The sequence below is a fragment of the Daktulosphaira vitifoliae genome, unplaced genomic scaffold, assembly GCF_025091365.1.
Source record: "Daktulosphaira vitifoliae isolate Bord-2020 unplaced genomic scaffold, ASM2509136v1 Scaffold_1, whole genome shotgun sequence".
In the NCBI taxonomy this organism is placed as follows: Eukaryota; Metazoa; Arthropoda; class Insecta; order Hemiptera; family Phylloxeridae; genus Daktulosphaira; species Daktulosphaira vitifoliae.
Window position 1 is genome coordinate 11,419,731 of NW_026099572.1, and position 17,858 is coordinate 11,437,588.

Consider the following 17,858-nt stretch of genomic DNA (forward strand, 5'->3'; position numbering starts at 1 on the left):
ATAAGTAAAGACATCAAGCATCTATATAAAAAAAAATTATATTGATATGTTCATTTTTAAAAAAGTTACGGCAGTTTTTAGTATAAAAAATTTCGAAAATTTCGAAAATTAGCGATTTTTAAATGTGTAATTTTTTGGGAGGTTTCACCCATTTACGNTGAAAAAATTTCGAAAATTAGCGATTTTTAAATTTGTAATTTTTTTGGAGGTTTCCCCCATTTACGGGGAACGAGGGAAATTTTTTCAATTTTGAAGGGTAATGTCTTCGACTAGATACGATTTGTGATCTTTTGACGTATCGTTGAAAGAAATCCGTTCGGTGAGAGCTGAGAAAAAATGGTAACAGACACAAAAAAAAAAAAAACACATCATAGTAAAACCAATACCTTCTCAGCTTCGCATCGAAGCTAAAAGAAAAATATCTAAGGTTTCAGTATAAAAAAAATAATATTAAAATGTTCATTTTTCAAAAAGTTATGGCAGTTTTAAGAATAAAAAATTTCATGTTAATCGGTGATTATTACATAAAAATTATAAATTTTGTTAAATTTAACGGCCATTTTCCTACAAAAGAAACGATGTCGGGACAAATTTTTTTTTTTGAACTTATAGTATTTATTGTAAACTTTAAATTGACATATGTTTAAATGACGCAGAATTTCCGGAACATTTTTAAAAGTTAAGTTGAAAAAGTTCTACTTTTAATACGTATTTTTCAATTTTAGAAAGCCCCCTGTATAAAGGGAAATTGTCCAATTTAAATAAAAAGTATGTTAAATGAAAGAAGTACATATAATGTATTTAGAAAAAAAAAATTTGTGTTGATACACACATTATTCAAAAAGTTATAGTAATTTAAAGTTGAAAATTTAATATCGAAAATCGAAAATTTTAACATAAAAACAGCATTTTTTAAACTACGGCAGCCCTTTGCATGTAGAAGATAAGGTGCCGGGACAAAATTTCGAATCCCCATTTTGAATCCAAGTAATGGATCAAATTAAATAAAAACTATATCAAATGAAAGGAAAATACGTAAGGTTTAATTTAAGATATATATATAAGTGTATCAGTGTTTCTGAAACATTTTCAAAAGTTAATTTTTTATGAAAAAGTTGCCATTTTGAAACCCTCCTTAGGGACAGGTAAAGGGTCAAATATTCACAAAAATTTATCAAATGATAGTTAAATACCTAATATCTATAAAAAAAATTATATTGATTTGTTTATTTTTAAAAAAATTATGACAGTTTTAAGAAAAAAAAATTGAAAAAATGTAAAAAATTAGCGATTTTTAAATTTGTAATTTTTTTTGGGGATTTTTCCTATTTACGGGGAACAATGGAATTTTTTTCAATTTTTGTGTATAACGTCTTCAACTAGATACGATTTGTAATCTTTTAACGTATTGTTGAGGAAAATTGATTAAGTGAGAATTGAGAAAAAGTAGTGACAGTCAAAAGAAAAAATTAAAAAAAAAAAAAAATTAATCAATATACATACAATGGTAAAATGAATGTCTTTTCAGCTTTTCTATGAAGCTAAAAGTTGAAAAGATGTCAAAAATTACCGATTTTTATAATTGTAATTTTTTTGAGGATTTCTATTTTGTAATGTCAGTAGAAAAGGTGGCATAACCGATTGTCACAGAGAACGTTTAAAGAATATTGAGACGTTTTTGATGTGGTACTACCAAGTCTACTGAACACGCCAATCTTCAATATTATGTGTCCTATTTGTTGTACACAAGTTGTACTTGTATCATCAGCGGTTTGTTGATGATAAGGACTAATAATACGAAATGACTGTGATGTATGTTTGTCGCCTTTAATTAATTGAAACTCATAAAAAATCGACCGCTGATTAAGGTTGTTATATTTTAAATACTGTTTGTTTAAAACAAGGTTTTAAACGTATTTAAAATACCAAAAATGTCAGAAATTACATTGGTCTTATGCGACATTTTCAAAGTTTTAAAATGTTTATTTATGTTTTAAACAGATTTTTTTTTAAATAATTTTTTAACAACGCTGCTGCTGATAGGACACCATAGGCAACTACGGAAATATTAGTTTTACCTATGAGCCTCTGGGATCATTTGATTGTTTCTGTCGATTTATTTAATGTACATTATCCAAATGACTTACAAATAAATTACTCATGTCTCCGGAATTCCTGTTACAATAATTTAATATATTTAGGCATTATTCGCAATTGACCGCGCCCATCATACCAACTGTTGTGATAATGCATGTGATAATGCCTATCACGAGTTACTTACATTTTTGGTATGTAAAATTTAACTGTGAACAATTTATTATTTGCAATACTCAATTAAACATTTATATCGCATGCGTGCCAAAATTATTGATATTATTTTTTTTTGCTTTATGTCCTTACAACTGAACCAAAAATTAATTTTTGTTGTAAAATAAGATAATATTCAAATTANCTGAACCAAAAATTAATTTTTGTTGTAAAATAAGATAATATTCAAATTACATAGATATTACATTTAAAGTTCCTGTTTAATTTAATTTTTAATTAAAAAATAATAATTAAACACCTAATAATTGTGAAATTATCAAACAATAGTTTTTTTACATTTATTAAAATTCAATTTCAATATTAATTTTTGCTTTTTTATTAGGTTATATTTTCATGTTAAAGTAAAAAAGGAGTTTAATTATTTTTTGAGAACAATTTTTATTGATTATAATTTTTATAACAAGTAATGAATTATATTATACTATAATAATAATAATAATAATTATATTATATTTAATTAATTAAATATATTTATTAATTTTTAAGTAATTAAAAACTTGTATTAAATAAGTTAACATTTTCATTTATTTTCTTGAAATTATTAGAACGGGTTCTTTCAACATAAAAAAAAAACGTATTTTATCTAAAACAAATTGGTCAACTTCTGTATTCCATAGGGTAACAATCACAAATTTCATTTAAAAAAACAGAAATTGTAATAGTTTACATTTGATTTATAGTTTTTAATTATAAAATGAATATATCGAATTAAATGTATATATACGATTTAGTATTAGATTCTAAAAATAATCAGATTTTAAATTTATATTTTTAAATACTTATAAAACATTTATTTCATGGTGTATAATGGAGAATTCTTACTTATAAAATTATAGTTATTTTTTTCTTATAAAATAATTTTAATCTTCTAAATTTTACGACTTAAATTATTACAATTCTTCAAAGGAATCTGGAGGATCGTTATTTTCAAGTTTAAATCCATATGCAATTATTATGGTTTTCATAGAATCAACAGTTGTTGTGATCATAATTATAATTTTTTGAATTTTAGATAGGATACTTTTAGTATTTTTGTGTAAAACATCAAGTAATGATTTGGTATTTTCAATTTTTCTTTCATTATATGTTGGCGGTATAAGTTTAAAATTTTTCTTAAGAAATTCGTTTAATAATTCGTATGCAATGTCTAGTTCATTGTTGATGCAGCTGATACTGTGATTCTTATTTTCTATTAACCTCAGAATAATTGAAATAGTTTCTTGGACACCATTTTTTGTAAAATCAGTTTTATACAAAGACGATTGGTTGGGAGTTTTTAATTCTTTGAAATAGTACAAAGATTTTTGCATATCTAACAATACTTGTTTGCATTTTAAAAGCGCATTAAAGAATTCGGTTTTAAAGTATTCGGAATAAATTTCTATTTTGTTTTCAAGATGTGCGTAAAAGAATTCGGTTTTAAAGAATTCTGAATCGATTTCATTTTTGTTTTCTTCGTAAATTATCCAAATATCATTTAAATAAAAATATATTTCTAACAGTAATAATGCATAGCGACTACTAAGTAAAAAATGAAATTGCCGTAATTTATTATTCAAATTTTCTTCTGTGATAGTACTCGAGAATAACTCAACGATGTCAATGTCATCAGGTCTATCACATTTTGGATATTTTAGCCCTTGATGGAATTTCCATCCTTCATGCTGAATCAGGGCGTTTAACTGATCAATTTTACTATCAGTACTTATAAATTTAACACTAATAAAGAAAACCACAAATTTAAAATATAGATTTAAGTACATATTGTATTCAACAATTACTTTAATTTTTTTACTATAAATATTTTATGTTTCATACCCAATTGAGTACAAGTCTTTTAATGAGCAAATTCATTTGTTTTAATACGTTGTTATAAAAGTAATTTAAATTTACATGTATACAAGTACATAATATGACGTCAAATTATATCTATAATGTAGTTGGTTTTTTTTAGCTTAATCGATTTAATTTTAAAATTTATGAAAAAATGTATAACAAATATTTGGCAATAATATATCATATTAGTAGAGTAATAAATTATCAGTAACATTTTAAAGTTTGTGAAAATTTGAATTTGGTACTTGTTTTTTTAAGTTTTTTTTATATTAAATATTGAGTAATAAATAAATATGTATAAGAAAAGGACAGGAAAAAACGTATGTAACGTATGGAAATGTAACTATTTCTTTGAAAATTAGTTTTGCTTGTAAATGCCCATGTAATTAAATAATAAAATTTCATAGATAGAAGATAACAGATGTCTTTGGTTATTATTTATTACAAGTCAAGTAATGTTCTTTATTTTATTCAAAATGATAAGATATGTTTTTTGAAATTTTTCTGATATTGACAAATTTTAAATAATTACAAACTCCATATTAATATCTGATGATCATTTGAAATTAAAATTAAGTTATTATTTTTAGGCTTAATTTTATAATTCATTACGGTAAAATATGTTTTATAAATTTTCAATTTATTATTTACACAGTATACTGTGTAACGAATTAACGTTAGAAAAACATTGACATATCTCGATAAAGATATTTCTAAATCAATAGCGATTTATGTTATATTTATCAGCGCTTTTGTTTCTGTATAATTTATGTCGTTTTAAGCTAAAACAACTCTATTTTAAAATTCATTAATAAATCATATTTAGTTTTTATTAATAATAATTGAGTAATTCTAATCCATTTAATAGGTAAATGTTTATATTTAGTCTATTATTATAGATTTAACTGAATTCCATATAAGTATAATGAAATACGGGAGATTTTTACAAAGTAAAATTGAGAAAAAATGTTAGCTATTATTATAAAATATAAAAACAAATAATTATGCATTTTAGCTTCGATGCGAAGCTGAGAAGATATTTTTTTACTATGATATGTTTTTTTTGTATCTGTTACCACTTTTTCTCAGTTATCACCAAACCGATTTCTTTCAATGTTACGTCAAAAGATCGTATATAGTCGAATATATTACCTCAAAAATTGAAAAAAATTTGCTTGTTCCCTGTTAATTTAAAAACTGCTAATTTTTGACATTTTTTCAATTTTTTTTACTTAAAACTACCATACATTTTTGAAAAATAGATAAATAGAAATAATTTTTTTTTAAAAGATACATTAGGTATTTACTTATCATTTGGTATATTTTTTTTGTAAATATTTCACCAGACAACAGTGGGGAATTCAAGATGATAACTTTTTCACAAAAAATTAACTTTTTCAATTTAATTTTTGAAAGTGTTCCGGAAATACTGACACATATTTTAAATTAAATTAATTTTTTATTTATGCTTATCACTCTTTTATGGTAGCGATACTTTCCATTGAGGGGGCCCATCTCAAGGTTTCAATTAGTCTTTATCAATAATTAATTTTTAAAGATTACTTTTAATTAGAATGATTGAGTTGAATTCAATAAATTTTTGCGACGATAGTCTAAAATAATTTTATTGTGTAATCATACGGTATATTTTTTAGATAAATTGATCCACTAAGAGTTAAATAGTTATATAGATAAATACATATTTTAAAATTATACCAGGATGTTATTTTGAAATACATGTTAGTAATTAAAGTATTTTTTTATCTACTGTCTTAATTATTTTCTTAAAGCTTTTAAAATCGTTTAAATATTTTAAAACTATTGGATTTATTTATAATACTTCAAATGTACATAATTCACAATATATTACTAAAATTAAATATTTTGTTGGAATGTATTTATAACGAAAAATATAAAAATGAGAGAAAACCTTTTCATAGATTAAGAAGACATGAAAAAATGTTATTTTTCTCTTAGTTTCGGGTATATTTAACTAAATCAGTTTGATTTGTTGCAAAGTGAATTTTAAATATAGAAATTTTTATAACAATAGCTTGTTGTAATCATTTCACTTCTTGAAATAGTTTAGGAATTATTTTTTTAGTTTACTAAGTTTGTCAACGATAGTTAATAGTAATTTAAAATATTGAGTTACATGAAAGATATTAGAACTTTATTTATCAAAACATTTATATTATTTTATATATTATTAAATTTTACAAAAGAAAAACTATACAAAATTCATAAATTATTTAATAAAAATAATTAGTACTTAAGTATATTATTATTATTGCTTAAATAACATTATCAATGTAACTCAGTTAGAAACGCATCGGTCTTGGTATTCGAACTAGGGTTCAATTATATTGTGCTAAGTTGTTTAGTTTAATTCTCAAATAAAAAATAAAATAATTTACTTTTAATGATATTATTCTAAGGAAGTGTTATATTGAAACCAAAATTACAACCATTGTTTTCATGATTATTACTGTTATGTTTTAATATAAAATTGTTGAGTTTTTTTTCGAATTGAGACCATTCACAAATTTCGCACGTTTTATTATTTTCTATTGTCAAATCAACTATATTTTCATTGACAAACACTGACACGTAGAATTTATTATTGAATTTGGATAAAATTAATATGGTATTTGCAGAAAAGGGATTTAAAAATGAAGTTCTCCAACGTCTATTAGACATATTATCCATGTTATCAGCAGAAAGACGCGTTTCATCATACGCTAGACCTAACATAGTAAAAGTTGGAAAAAGATTTGATCTGTGTCCAAAGTTTAATACAGCTTTGACAGTTGGATTTGATATTGCAGCTCTAAAATTAAAAAAAAAAAATTATTATTCTAATCTTAAAAATGTAAGTGAATAAAAATATTTTTTATATTTACTCGAAACTCATCTTAATTCGCATTATTAAAGGACAACCTAATTTGTCACCATAATGACTATTGTATCCAAACTTCTCATTCCAAATAAGATCATCTAAGTATTCTAAATTCTATTAAAAATTCACTTATTAATAGGATAATGATTTAAAAATTTCATTGACGACTAAACAAATTAATCAACTTTAACCAATAAAATGAATTAAATATTATTTACTATTTTTAACATTTAAATAATTCGTATTGTTATTTAAAAATAGAATTATAAATTTAAAATCTTTCTTTCCTCATCACTCCTATAATATTTTCAGGTAATATCGCAGTGTTGAAATTATTTCCCCCGTTACTCGGCACTAATGATTTAAAATTATTAGCAATACTAAAATTTAGGAAAACTATACTTTAAGAATTCAGGTTTGCACGATGATTTATTATATTTATTAACTCTACAGTATTCACATCCCTAATTTACCTCTTATTCGAGCATAATGAGGAAATGTATATTAATGAAAAAAATAATATTACTATAGTGATATTTACCAGTAAATCATCTTTTGTAAATACTCTACACCATGCAGGTTTTGAATTCTAAAAATATTAAATTATTTAATTAATACAAGAACAAAACATAAGCTATCACAAAATATCTCAGTTCTGAATTGAATTATTAGTAATATATCATTATCCCATAGCTTCTATCCCATCAATTTGTTATCTGCCTTTAACTATTCATGACTGAGGAAATAATATATAATACAATTATTATATTATATTTATTTCATAATACATAAAATCATTATTAAATCAAAAATAATGTTCTAAATATTAATATATAACAACACTGTATCCTCAACACTTAAAAAAATTTCCGATTTTTCGTATACATGTATTGGAAGTTTTTAATGAATAAAAGTAGGAGAAAACTTTGATAAATAGTGAAAAAATTGTTATATTAGTGTTCGAATTTTCGATACTTTAAGTTAAAATTACATTACTTTTGAATAAAATTAACGTCTATATTATATTATACCAACATATAGAAATTTTTGCATCATCTATTACAGTGCACTTGTAAAACAAAGATGCTTAATAAACGGTACCTACAGGGAATCTCAAATGGGAACATCAGGATCTGTATAAAATATTTAAACAAATTAATTCCTTTTATAGATTACTACAAGGAATATCAATCTAATTAGTTTAACAAAGTCTAACTAAAATAAATCAATCAAAATATTTGTCTTAAGTTACCATTTCTCTCTTTAGAAAACAACCTATAAATTTGAGACAATTCAAAAAAGAAATTCTAGAAAAAATCGAAATTCCTTTGCACCAACTTATATCGTGACGCCACTCTCTGGGACTTTTTTATTTTTTTTTTGACTTAATTGAAATTTATTAAACTACTGAGCTACTCATTGTTGCAAACTCAACAAGGATATAATAATACACTGAATATAAAGGTAACTTATAGGATTTAATTATTTTGTTTGCATATCGTAATTTAAAAAAAAATGGGATAATAGTAGAAATTAAAATGAACATTTATAATTGATAAATTATGAAATTCATATAACTTTATCACCATCCTGTATGCTATTAATTTTTATTTTATTTACACTTTTCAATAGGAAATTGCTGACTGACCAGGACACAAAAAAAAATTTTGATGGGGCTTCTCTTCATCTGAATAAGTGATATACAAAAATAAAAATGGTAGCACAATGGGATCGCGGAACAGTATGGACGTGGTATAGTTGGGACAAATACAGATGATATCGAACAATGATTAAAATCACTATCGTAAGAAACTTTTCGATGCAAATCTGTATATACTATTTAATTTTAAGAAATTGGTAGATTATTTCATAAACAAAAATAACTCTTTTTCCGATTAGTTATTTGATTTATAATTATAATATATGAATAAATAATAACTATATAAATTAAATTTAGTATGAAATTGACATTCAATAATTGAATATTGTAATTTTTATGAAGATATTATAAAAATAATAAAGTAGTTGTATATTTCTTTACTTTTAATGCGTATAAAAAGTTAAAGGGCTTGAGGCAATACTTTTCATTAAAAAATTTTTGTTACTTATAACTCAGTTATAAGTTTTATACACTGGACTACAAAGAACTTTCATCAGTAACAAAAATATACTTTTCGCGTTGTTTTCAAATGTACAATTAGACATTTAGTATCACNAAAAAAATATACTTTTCTAAATAAACTTTTCGTGATGTTTTCAAATGTGCAATTAAACTTTTTCTATTACTTCTAACTTTTAATATTATTACTTATTATTACAAAATAAGTAATAACACATAAAAAAATAATTAAGAAAAAAAAATTAATACCGATTTTGATTTTTAATATGTTAAAAATAAGGAAAATGACACATATTTAATCCTTAAAAGTTGATTTTTCTGAAAGTTTATAGTAAAAAAAAAAATGAATTACTATAATTTTTAGCTCAACTTGCAAGTTTAAAATTGAAATCATTAAATAGACAATATTATGAGAATTAAAAAATTGTATCGTTAAGATTAAAATACATCAGCAAATATTATAATTACTATTTTTAGAAATTATTTATATAGCAACATGTTACCTAAAAATTTGGAATATTATAGTCTAGTAGTAGCACACACAAATAGAGTAAACAAATTATTGAATTACAAAGTAAAATGATTTAATTTTGTAATTGAAACATATCATATCGAACATGATTCTTTAATAAATATTTTGAAAACATTATAAATGAATGATTTTAACTGTCTGTATGGAGAACATGGGATATGTAACTGTTTAATTGATAAATTAAAATTTTTTTTCAATTTTTAAGGGTAATATCTTCAACTAGATACGAATTGTAATCATTTGACGTATCGTTGAAAAATGTAGATCAAGTTAGAGCAAAGAAAATAAATGATAGTCACGAAAAAATACCTTCTCAGCTTTATATCGAAGCTAAAACCTAAAATATAGTAAAATAATTTTAATATGAATAAGAAATTTCTTCTCACGAAGGGCGACTACAGTGATGGGATTCTTGATCTTTATTGTAGTTATTGAATCTAAATGAGATGAAAATTAAATGAGTTCTAACTTAAATTTATTTGAACTTAAAAAGAATTAAGAAAGAAATGCAAGAAATTCCTTGGCATACGCTGGTTGGAACCTTGTACCCCATACGCGTAGGACACAAGTGTTAGCGACTCGGCAACCGTACGTCACTTTCGACGACTGAAAAAATGGCAATTTACGCGAGTTCAAATTATAAAGTTGTTTTTCTCGACTTAAAAAAAGCAAAAAAATATAAATAAGTGTAAATTTCTATGCTATATCAATTTGATTTATATAATATTTATGAAAATCAATGTACTCCCCTTGTTAGATATTTNAAAAGCAAAAAAATATAAATAAGTGTAAATTTCTATGCTATATCAATTTGATTTATATAATATTTATGAAAATCAATGTACTCTCCTTGTTAGATATTTTAAAANATGCTATATCAATTTGATTTATATAATATTTATGAAAATCAATGTACTCCCCTTGTTAGATATTTTAAAATAAAATACAAAACCCAGAATTTTAACATAAAAGTAGCATGTTTTTGAATACAGTAGTCATTTTCATCAGGAAGACAAATCCAGAGGTTAAATTTTTTTTTTTCAAATTAAAGTATATTACATAAGTTTTTATTTATGTTATATATATATAAAAGTTTCATTATTTCCGGAATATTTTCAAACATTTTCCTCCCAATGGAAAATATGGTTACCATTAAAGTGTAATAAGCATAAAAAAAAAATTAATTTAATTTAAGATATGTGTCAGTATTTCCGGAACACTTTCAAAAAAAAAATTGAAAAAGTTGCCATTTTAAATCCCTTTCTGTGGGCTGGTAAAGAGTCAAATGTTCACAAAAATATATTAAATGATAAGTAAATACCTAAGGTCTCTATAAAAAAAATTATATTGATTACATTTAAAAACGTAATGGTAGCTTTAAGTAAAAAAAAATTTTAAAAATGTCGAAAATTTGTAATTTTTTGGGGGATTTCCCCCGTTTACGAGGAACGTAGGAATTGTTTTCAATTTTTGAGTGTAATGCGTTCGTCTAAATACGATTTGTGATCTTTTGACGTATTGTTCATCAAAATCGGTTCAGCAATAGCTGAGACTGAGCGTTCACAGACACAAAAAAAAAATTAAAATTAAAAAAAAACACATAGTAAAATTAATACTATTACTAATTTATAATTAATTTAATTAAACTTTAAAATTACCACTTTACATGTATATTTCTAAAAATATTATCTATTTCTATTTTGTGTCGTTATTAATTTAAGAAGTAAAAGTGATTTTTGTTCAATACATTTAAATTGTTGAAAACAATAATATAATGTAGTCTTTAGTAGTAATAATTTATTTTGAAAGTCAAGTCATTTTCAAAATAAGAAATTTCTAAAAATAGATAACGTAGGTTGAGTTAGAAAAGAAAATTGCGTAGCCAATAATAATTAGCTATAAACATTTTATATCTCATTTATATCATATTCTGCATTTTGAAGGGGACAGCTTAGCTCTAAAGCCCGTCCTAAATTTTATTGATGATGAATATTTTTCCTCTACCAAAGTAAAATAACTTTATCTCTATGGTTGTATTAAATTTAATTAATTATTGTTATTACCATAGACATTTCTATATTGCGTGTATAATCATGTCTACATGCTTCGTACATTGCTTTTACATCCTCTGAAAATTAAAAAGACATTTAAAAACATTAAAAATTCAGTTTTATAAGATTAATTTCGAATTAAAATAATTTTTAAAAATCAATTACTATAGTTAAATGTTGAATTATAATTTAATAATTCTGTAACGTTTATAATTGTTTTTTTCATTTTATCACCATTTAGAAATTTATTGACTTCACTATCAGGATTATTTTTATTTTTATTTTGTCTAAGTTTTTCTCTTAATTTGTCAATCTAAATAAAGAAAGAATTTAATGTTATCTGTTATAGAACTATTATTATGATCTACTACTTACATTTAATGTAACATCATTATCTTCCCATGCTGGTACATTTTTTTTTTTAATTTTCGTATCAGGAAAAGCATTTTGTAAAAAATATACGGCGCTATCTTTTGCACGTTCCTCATTTGATGATAGAACCTTCAGATAACATTATAATAATATTAACAAGACCAAAAGATATTTTAGTTATCAATTGATAAAATATTATGTAAATTTAAAAAAGTCCACAGAAATAAAAACAAACTCGTTTTGTGTTTTTGTGACAATTATTTATTGGATTTTTTTATAAAATTTAATTCTTTGATCTCTAAAATATTTCATGAGCAGTTGATAGACCGGGAACAAAAATAAAATTTTGCACTTTATGGCTTTTTTAAGAAAATACTTTACACATTATTTATTTTTAACCTTTTATTTGATATAATAACATAATGCTTATTGAATGATGTCAAAATTATTGCTTAAATGAAAAATAAAACTACAAATAATTTTAATTGAAAAAAAAGTAATACAACAGACTCTAATCCTGTGTTGATTGTAACATACTTTAAATAAAAATGTAAAACATCTCTTAATTTCATTTATAATGAATGAAAATTAAACTGTCATTTTCTTATGTTTAATGAAATATCAACGAGCACTAATGTACACAGTAAAAAAAAAATTATTTATGTTCGTCAAAATCGATTTTTTCTTATTTATTAATTAATAAAATACAATTAAGTCAAGCCGATAACAAAAGATAATGACTATAACTCTGCAACATGACACTCGCACGAAGGATTCTTCATGGGAGAAAATATTCAGCTTGTTACAAGTGACCCGTGTTACTTTTGTTTCCGGTCTACCCTACTATATACTAAACATTTTTAATTACTTTGTGTATTGCAGAGTTGAATTTATTTGTAAAAATACTTGGGAAATTATTGCGTAGTCTTGTCGCTAAGTGTTCCATATCAATCTTTCCTTGGTCAATTAAATTTTTATTTTTCTCAGCTAAATTTACCCAATTTTTAATTGCTTGCCTATCATTTGAACTAATTTTAGCTTTTGATCCTATATTTTTTTTTATATTATTTAATACTTTCATATCATTGTTATCGTCTTCTGAAGGATTTCTAGTTCCATGACGAAATATTCCAAATATTTGAATGATTTCGTGATCTTTAGGAAAATATTAACATAATATAATAGCATATTTTTTTATATATAACAATGACTTATTTGGCCAAGTCAATTATATCATTATTTTACTTACCTTGAAGTTTGTTTAAATCGTCTCCTTGTGCTACGAAGTAAGGAGTTTTTGAACCAAATAATATGTCAGGATAAGCTATATTAGAAGGAGGAAATTCGGACTGTAAACTTGCTATTGTACCCAAACATAAAAGTGTAATAGCCAACATCATTTTAGTAGGTACTATATGGCCTTTAAATCAGCAAAAATATTGGCATTATTAACGTATAGCTATAAAATTGACTTAATCTAAATAATTTGGTGCAGAATGTTTGTAAAAATTTAAATAAGCCTAACTAGTTGTCAACTTGACTTGGAATCTCAGGGCTCAATTAGTATTGTTTAGACAATTAAGTAATTACCAAGTCAGGGTACCTCTTCTGAGGTGTTTTTAGGAATTCGTTATAAGGAAGGTGTATAATTTAAATTGTAGAGTAAAAGTGGATCAACATGGTAATGGCCGTGCTGTGTTTCCCTAAACTGCACATTAACCAAATCCGAGATGCCTTATCGCTTATCGGCGACCGCCGCCATTGACATTAATACGAATCGAGTCTGGCGGCCGCCAATCAGTCTGTGATTAACATTATCATCGGTCATATCTTTATGTATGTATGTAAGTGCGTAACATACGTTATTTAAAAAGGGACTTGTAGTTATTTCTTTTCGATTTTATTATAATAATATAATATTAATTAGAATAACAAAATTAATTTATTTTAACTTTATTTTACTAAAATATCGTTATCATTACCTACCGCTACTGATTATTTGCAGGATTGTACGTTTTAAACATGCATTATCTTAAACAGTGTTATGTACGTGTTTAAAACACCAACAATTTAAAAATAAAATCGGTTTTATGAGACAATTTAAACATTTCATACAGTATATTTATGTTAAAGTATGACAGTTTTTTTTAAACAAAATCTATATAATGTTATCATTAAATAAATGTTGAAAAAATTTGTGATAGTTAAAACATTGTGATTTTAAATTTTAAATATATTTTAGAAGGCAACATAAAAACATGTTAAAAAGAATATTTTAAAATTTTGAAAAAAGATTTTTGAAGCAGAATAAAGATAATTTTTTTTTTCTTTTTTTCATTAATTAATTAAAAAAATACACATATTTAAAATTATTAGAGATTTAGTCTAGACTAAAAATTGTTATAATATACTAAGTAGATTGATTTCCTAAAATAAATAAGTTTAGTATTCTATAAAAAATTAAGGTGATAAAATCCTTGAGTCAATTAAATTTTTAAAAATGTAGCATTACGTCGGTCAACAAAGAATTATCATCAGAGACGAAATATACTTTTCTAAACCAATTTTTTTTGCTGATTATAATTCTGTAATTAGATTTTCTATCATCTATATTTTTTGAGATAATTGCTAATTACTAAGAAACAAGTATATACACATAAAAGAAATTATTTTGTTCACAAACAATTAATTATTCTAATTTTTAATCTGTTAAAATCAATCTGTAAAAAAACATTGTATTTAACCTTTTAATTTAGTTTTTTAAAGTTGATTATTACTAAAATGCGTAAAAAAAGTTGAACTTCAAAATCAATTATAATATTTCAATAAATTAAAAATATATGTTATGAGGTATTCCCTTCGTATTTATTTTTGAAGTTTAAATTGAATTTTGAGTAGTGGAATCGAAGAACAGTCGGCCTTTGATATTCAAAAATATTCTGAAGATAGAAAATGTATGATACATTTTTACTTTAATTTAACTTATTTAATTTTATTGTTATATTGAATCTCCCTAGTATAATTATATAACCTAAATTTTCAATTTCTTTAAGAGGTTTTATAGTACTATAATTAAATTTTATAGCATTATAAGAATTAAAACATAACATAAAAAAAATTTCACAAGTCATCTTATATCCAATAAATTAAAAAATGAAGAGATAAGTTTAAATATGTTTTAAAATTCGAAAATGATTTATTACTTTTTGAAAAATCAACATAGAACTTTTACTAAAATTACTTGCTTAATAAATAATTACTCAAATTATAATGTAAGCAAATAAAAAAGTAATAAAATGATGTTCATGGTAAATTAATTTCTATAAAACATATACATATTATTAAATATATATTTTTTTAAATAATGTAATTAATATTTTTTCTGAACTACGCAGTAAATAGAATTTTAGAAGCTATCCATTTTTAAACTTAATCAAAAATTAATTAATTTATCAAAGCATTTGTTGTCAAAATATCTATGTAAATGTATAGATACTTACATGGAATTTGAACGTATGAGTAAATAATCTTTATAGAAAGTATTAGGATTAACTACTTCTTATACATTAAAAATTAGATATAAAATTGTAGGTTTTATACGTGTATGATTTGTACTTTGAAATAATAAAAATTCTAAAATTAAATTATATGTGTACTCGTTGTTGCGGTTAATTCATCATTAAATAAATTATAATTTTTGTTTAATTTATACGTGATTTTATCCTATCAAAAGCGATGTTTGTTTTGTTTATTATTGCTTATTTCACTTCATCTCATTCGTCTGTTTAAATAAAAATGCGTGTCATGTAAACTGAAAATGTAATTGAAGTATGAGTAATTTTATAATTGTATATTCACTCACATTGAGAGCAATCGAATATTAGGGTGTCTAAAGGGGGTCATTTACGTGGCAACACTTTTTTGGAGTCACTGACTCTTTCAAATATATTTATTAACTAAATTATGGTAATATAACATTTTTAGGTATATTAAAAATGTTTTGAATATCAGATAACAAAGTCTTAAAAATGCCTGATTGATAAAATGAACTTAACGACATTACGTTGATGATATCATGTTGGATAATTATTCAATCATCGCATAATATAACACTATTACTTTAAGAGCTATATAGATTGCTTTAGTCGACTTAAACATACATAGTAGATAAATAATCATCATAGAATAAAAATTGTCAAAATTTTATATTACTTAAATTAGTATTAAGCTATTTTATTAAAAATTTCTGTGTATGCCACTGCAATGGATCATTTATTACATAAAAAAAAAATTAGAGCAAATTATTATAACGTCAAAGTATAATTTTTAGAATGTATACAATAGTTTTAGTTTTCTTCTTGTTCATTTCATTATATATGGGACAGTTCTAATCTAAAGCGAATGTACGGTAAATAAAATCTACCTTTATCTTACAAACTGTTTTTTATTGGTATTAAAAATTACTTTTATTTAGAGTTATTCATTAAGGATAAGATACTATACTATAGAAGTTTTTGAAAAATTTTAATTTTCGTAAAGGAAATTATTGTTTAATTCAAAAAAATCTACATTTATATGTGGTAGAGGAGAATAAGTCCATCTTTATTAATGCGATCTCACTGTACATAGCATGTTTTATAGAATCACTGCTCTGTATTATTGAAGTAACATTGGAATATCATAAAGACTATACGAGTAACATTATTTGAATGTGAAATCATGTGTTTAGTTTTTCAACGGATATAAATACATGTTTAACTAAATTACAAACTGGAAAATTATCTATTTAAGGAACTGACTGGTAAATAACAATTTTTAGACCAAAATTTTGAAAGTTATGAACTCTTTATAATACAAGTTGTAAGTAAAGCTCGGGTCTATTTATTTTTATCTCTAGGTGAATAAAACCACACTATTTCTCCCGTCATATTATAAAAATGATCATATATTTTAAAATTTTAGCCCAAAAGTTATTTTATTGATTAAAATTTTTCTTAGATATAGTATTTTCTACTTTGCAAGTTGGTAAAGTATATGTTTCCAATTAAAAAAACCAAAGTTGATTAATTTTTAAGACAAGGTTGAAGATAGATAAGATTAAATTGTTTTCTGTAAATAATAAAACGTAGGATACTACTAATTTTTGAAAAGAAAAAATTACATTTTGTTTTGCAGTTCTAAAGATACTGTGTATGTCAATAGTTAAACAATCACTCTCGACACGGTGCTCCGCGACCTGCGCCACAATTATCAGACGTCACCCAACTATGGGTATTTGGTAGTTTGACTGACCAACACCGCGTGCTGTACGCCACGGTGCCAAGTGCGGCAATTGTCGCGCGCCCGACCCACCGGAAATGATAAGTTGAATCTTCTTCCCGCCGTCAAACTGACGACGTCGAGGATATACACCACCGGCGTGTCGCATAACCGGACTCGACGAACTGATCCACACCGCGTACCGTGGCCATCAGTGCTGCCAACTTTTTGATATCCGAAGACACATCGTGTTTCCGATGCCAGCTAATGTACCGCGATATTATGCGAAGATTATTATTAATTGTGTTATTTAGTTATTTATCTGAAAGTGATAAAAACACTTTCATCAAATAAATTTTTCATAACACTAGATGTTTTGAGAGGGGTGTGATAAACCCTTTTGACAGTTTTAGTCAGACATTTTTCAACATATGTTGATATTTCAAAAAAAAAAAAAAAAAA

At 24.1% G+C, this 17,858-nt stretch overlaps 1 protein-coding gene across 3 annotated transcripts; it reads right to left on the bottom strand.

Annotated features, from left to right (window-relative positions):
• Nucleotides 1–6,315: 6,315 nt before the first annotated feature.
• LOC126893993 (multiple inositol polyphosphate phosphatase 1-like) lies at nt 6,316–15,807 on the bottom strand. Of its 3 annotated transcripts, XM_050664608.1 has the most exons (10): nt 15,638–15,807; nt 14,124–14,168; nt 13,387–13,557; nt 13,006–13,292; nt 12,141–12,266; nt 11,931–12,078; nt 11,778–11,842; nt 7,605–7,652; nt 7,068–7,177; nt 6,316–6,994 (listed from the first exon to the last, which is right to left on the bottom strand). In XM_050664608.1, exons 3-10 carry the CDS (start codon nt 13,535–13,537, stop codon nt 6,598–6,600), a joined length of 1,332 nt encoding a protein of 443 aa, XP_050520565.1. In that variant the 5' UTR covers nt 13,538–13,557; nt 14,124–14,168; nt 15,638–15,807; the 3' UTR covers nt 6,316–6,597. The 3 variants fall into 3 exon arrangements, with proteins under 3 accessions (XP_050520565.1, XP_050520564.1, XP_050520566.1); XM_050664607.1 differs by lacking the exon at nt 14,124–14,168; XM_050664609.1 differs by lacking the exon at nt 14,124–14,168 and having other exon boundaries at nt 13,387–13,565.
• Between the last annotated feature and the right edge of the window lie 2,051 nt (nt 15,808–17,858).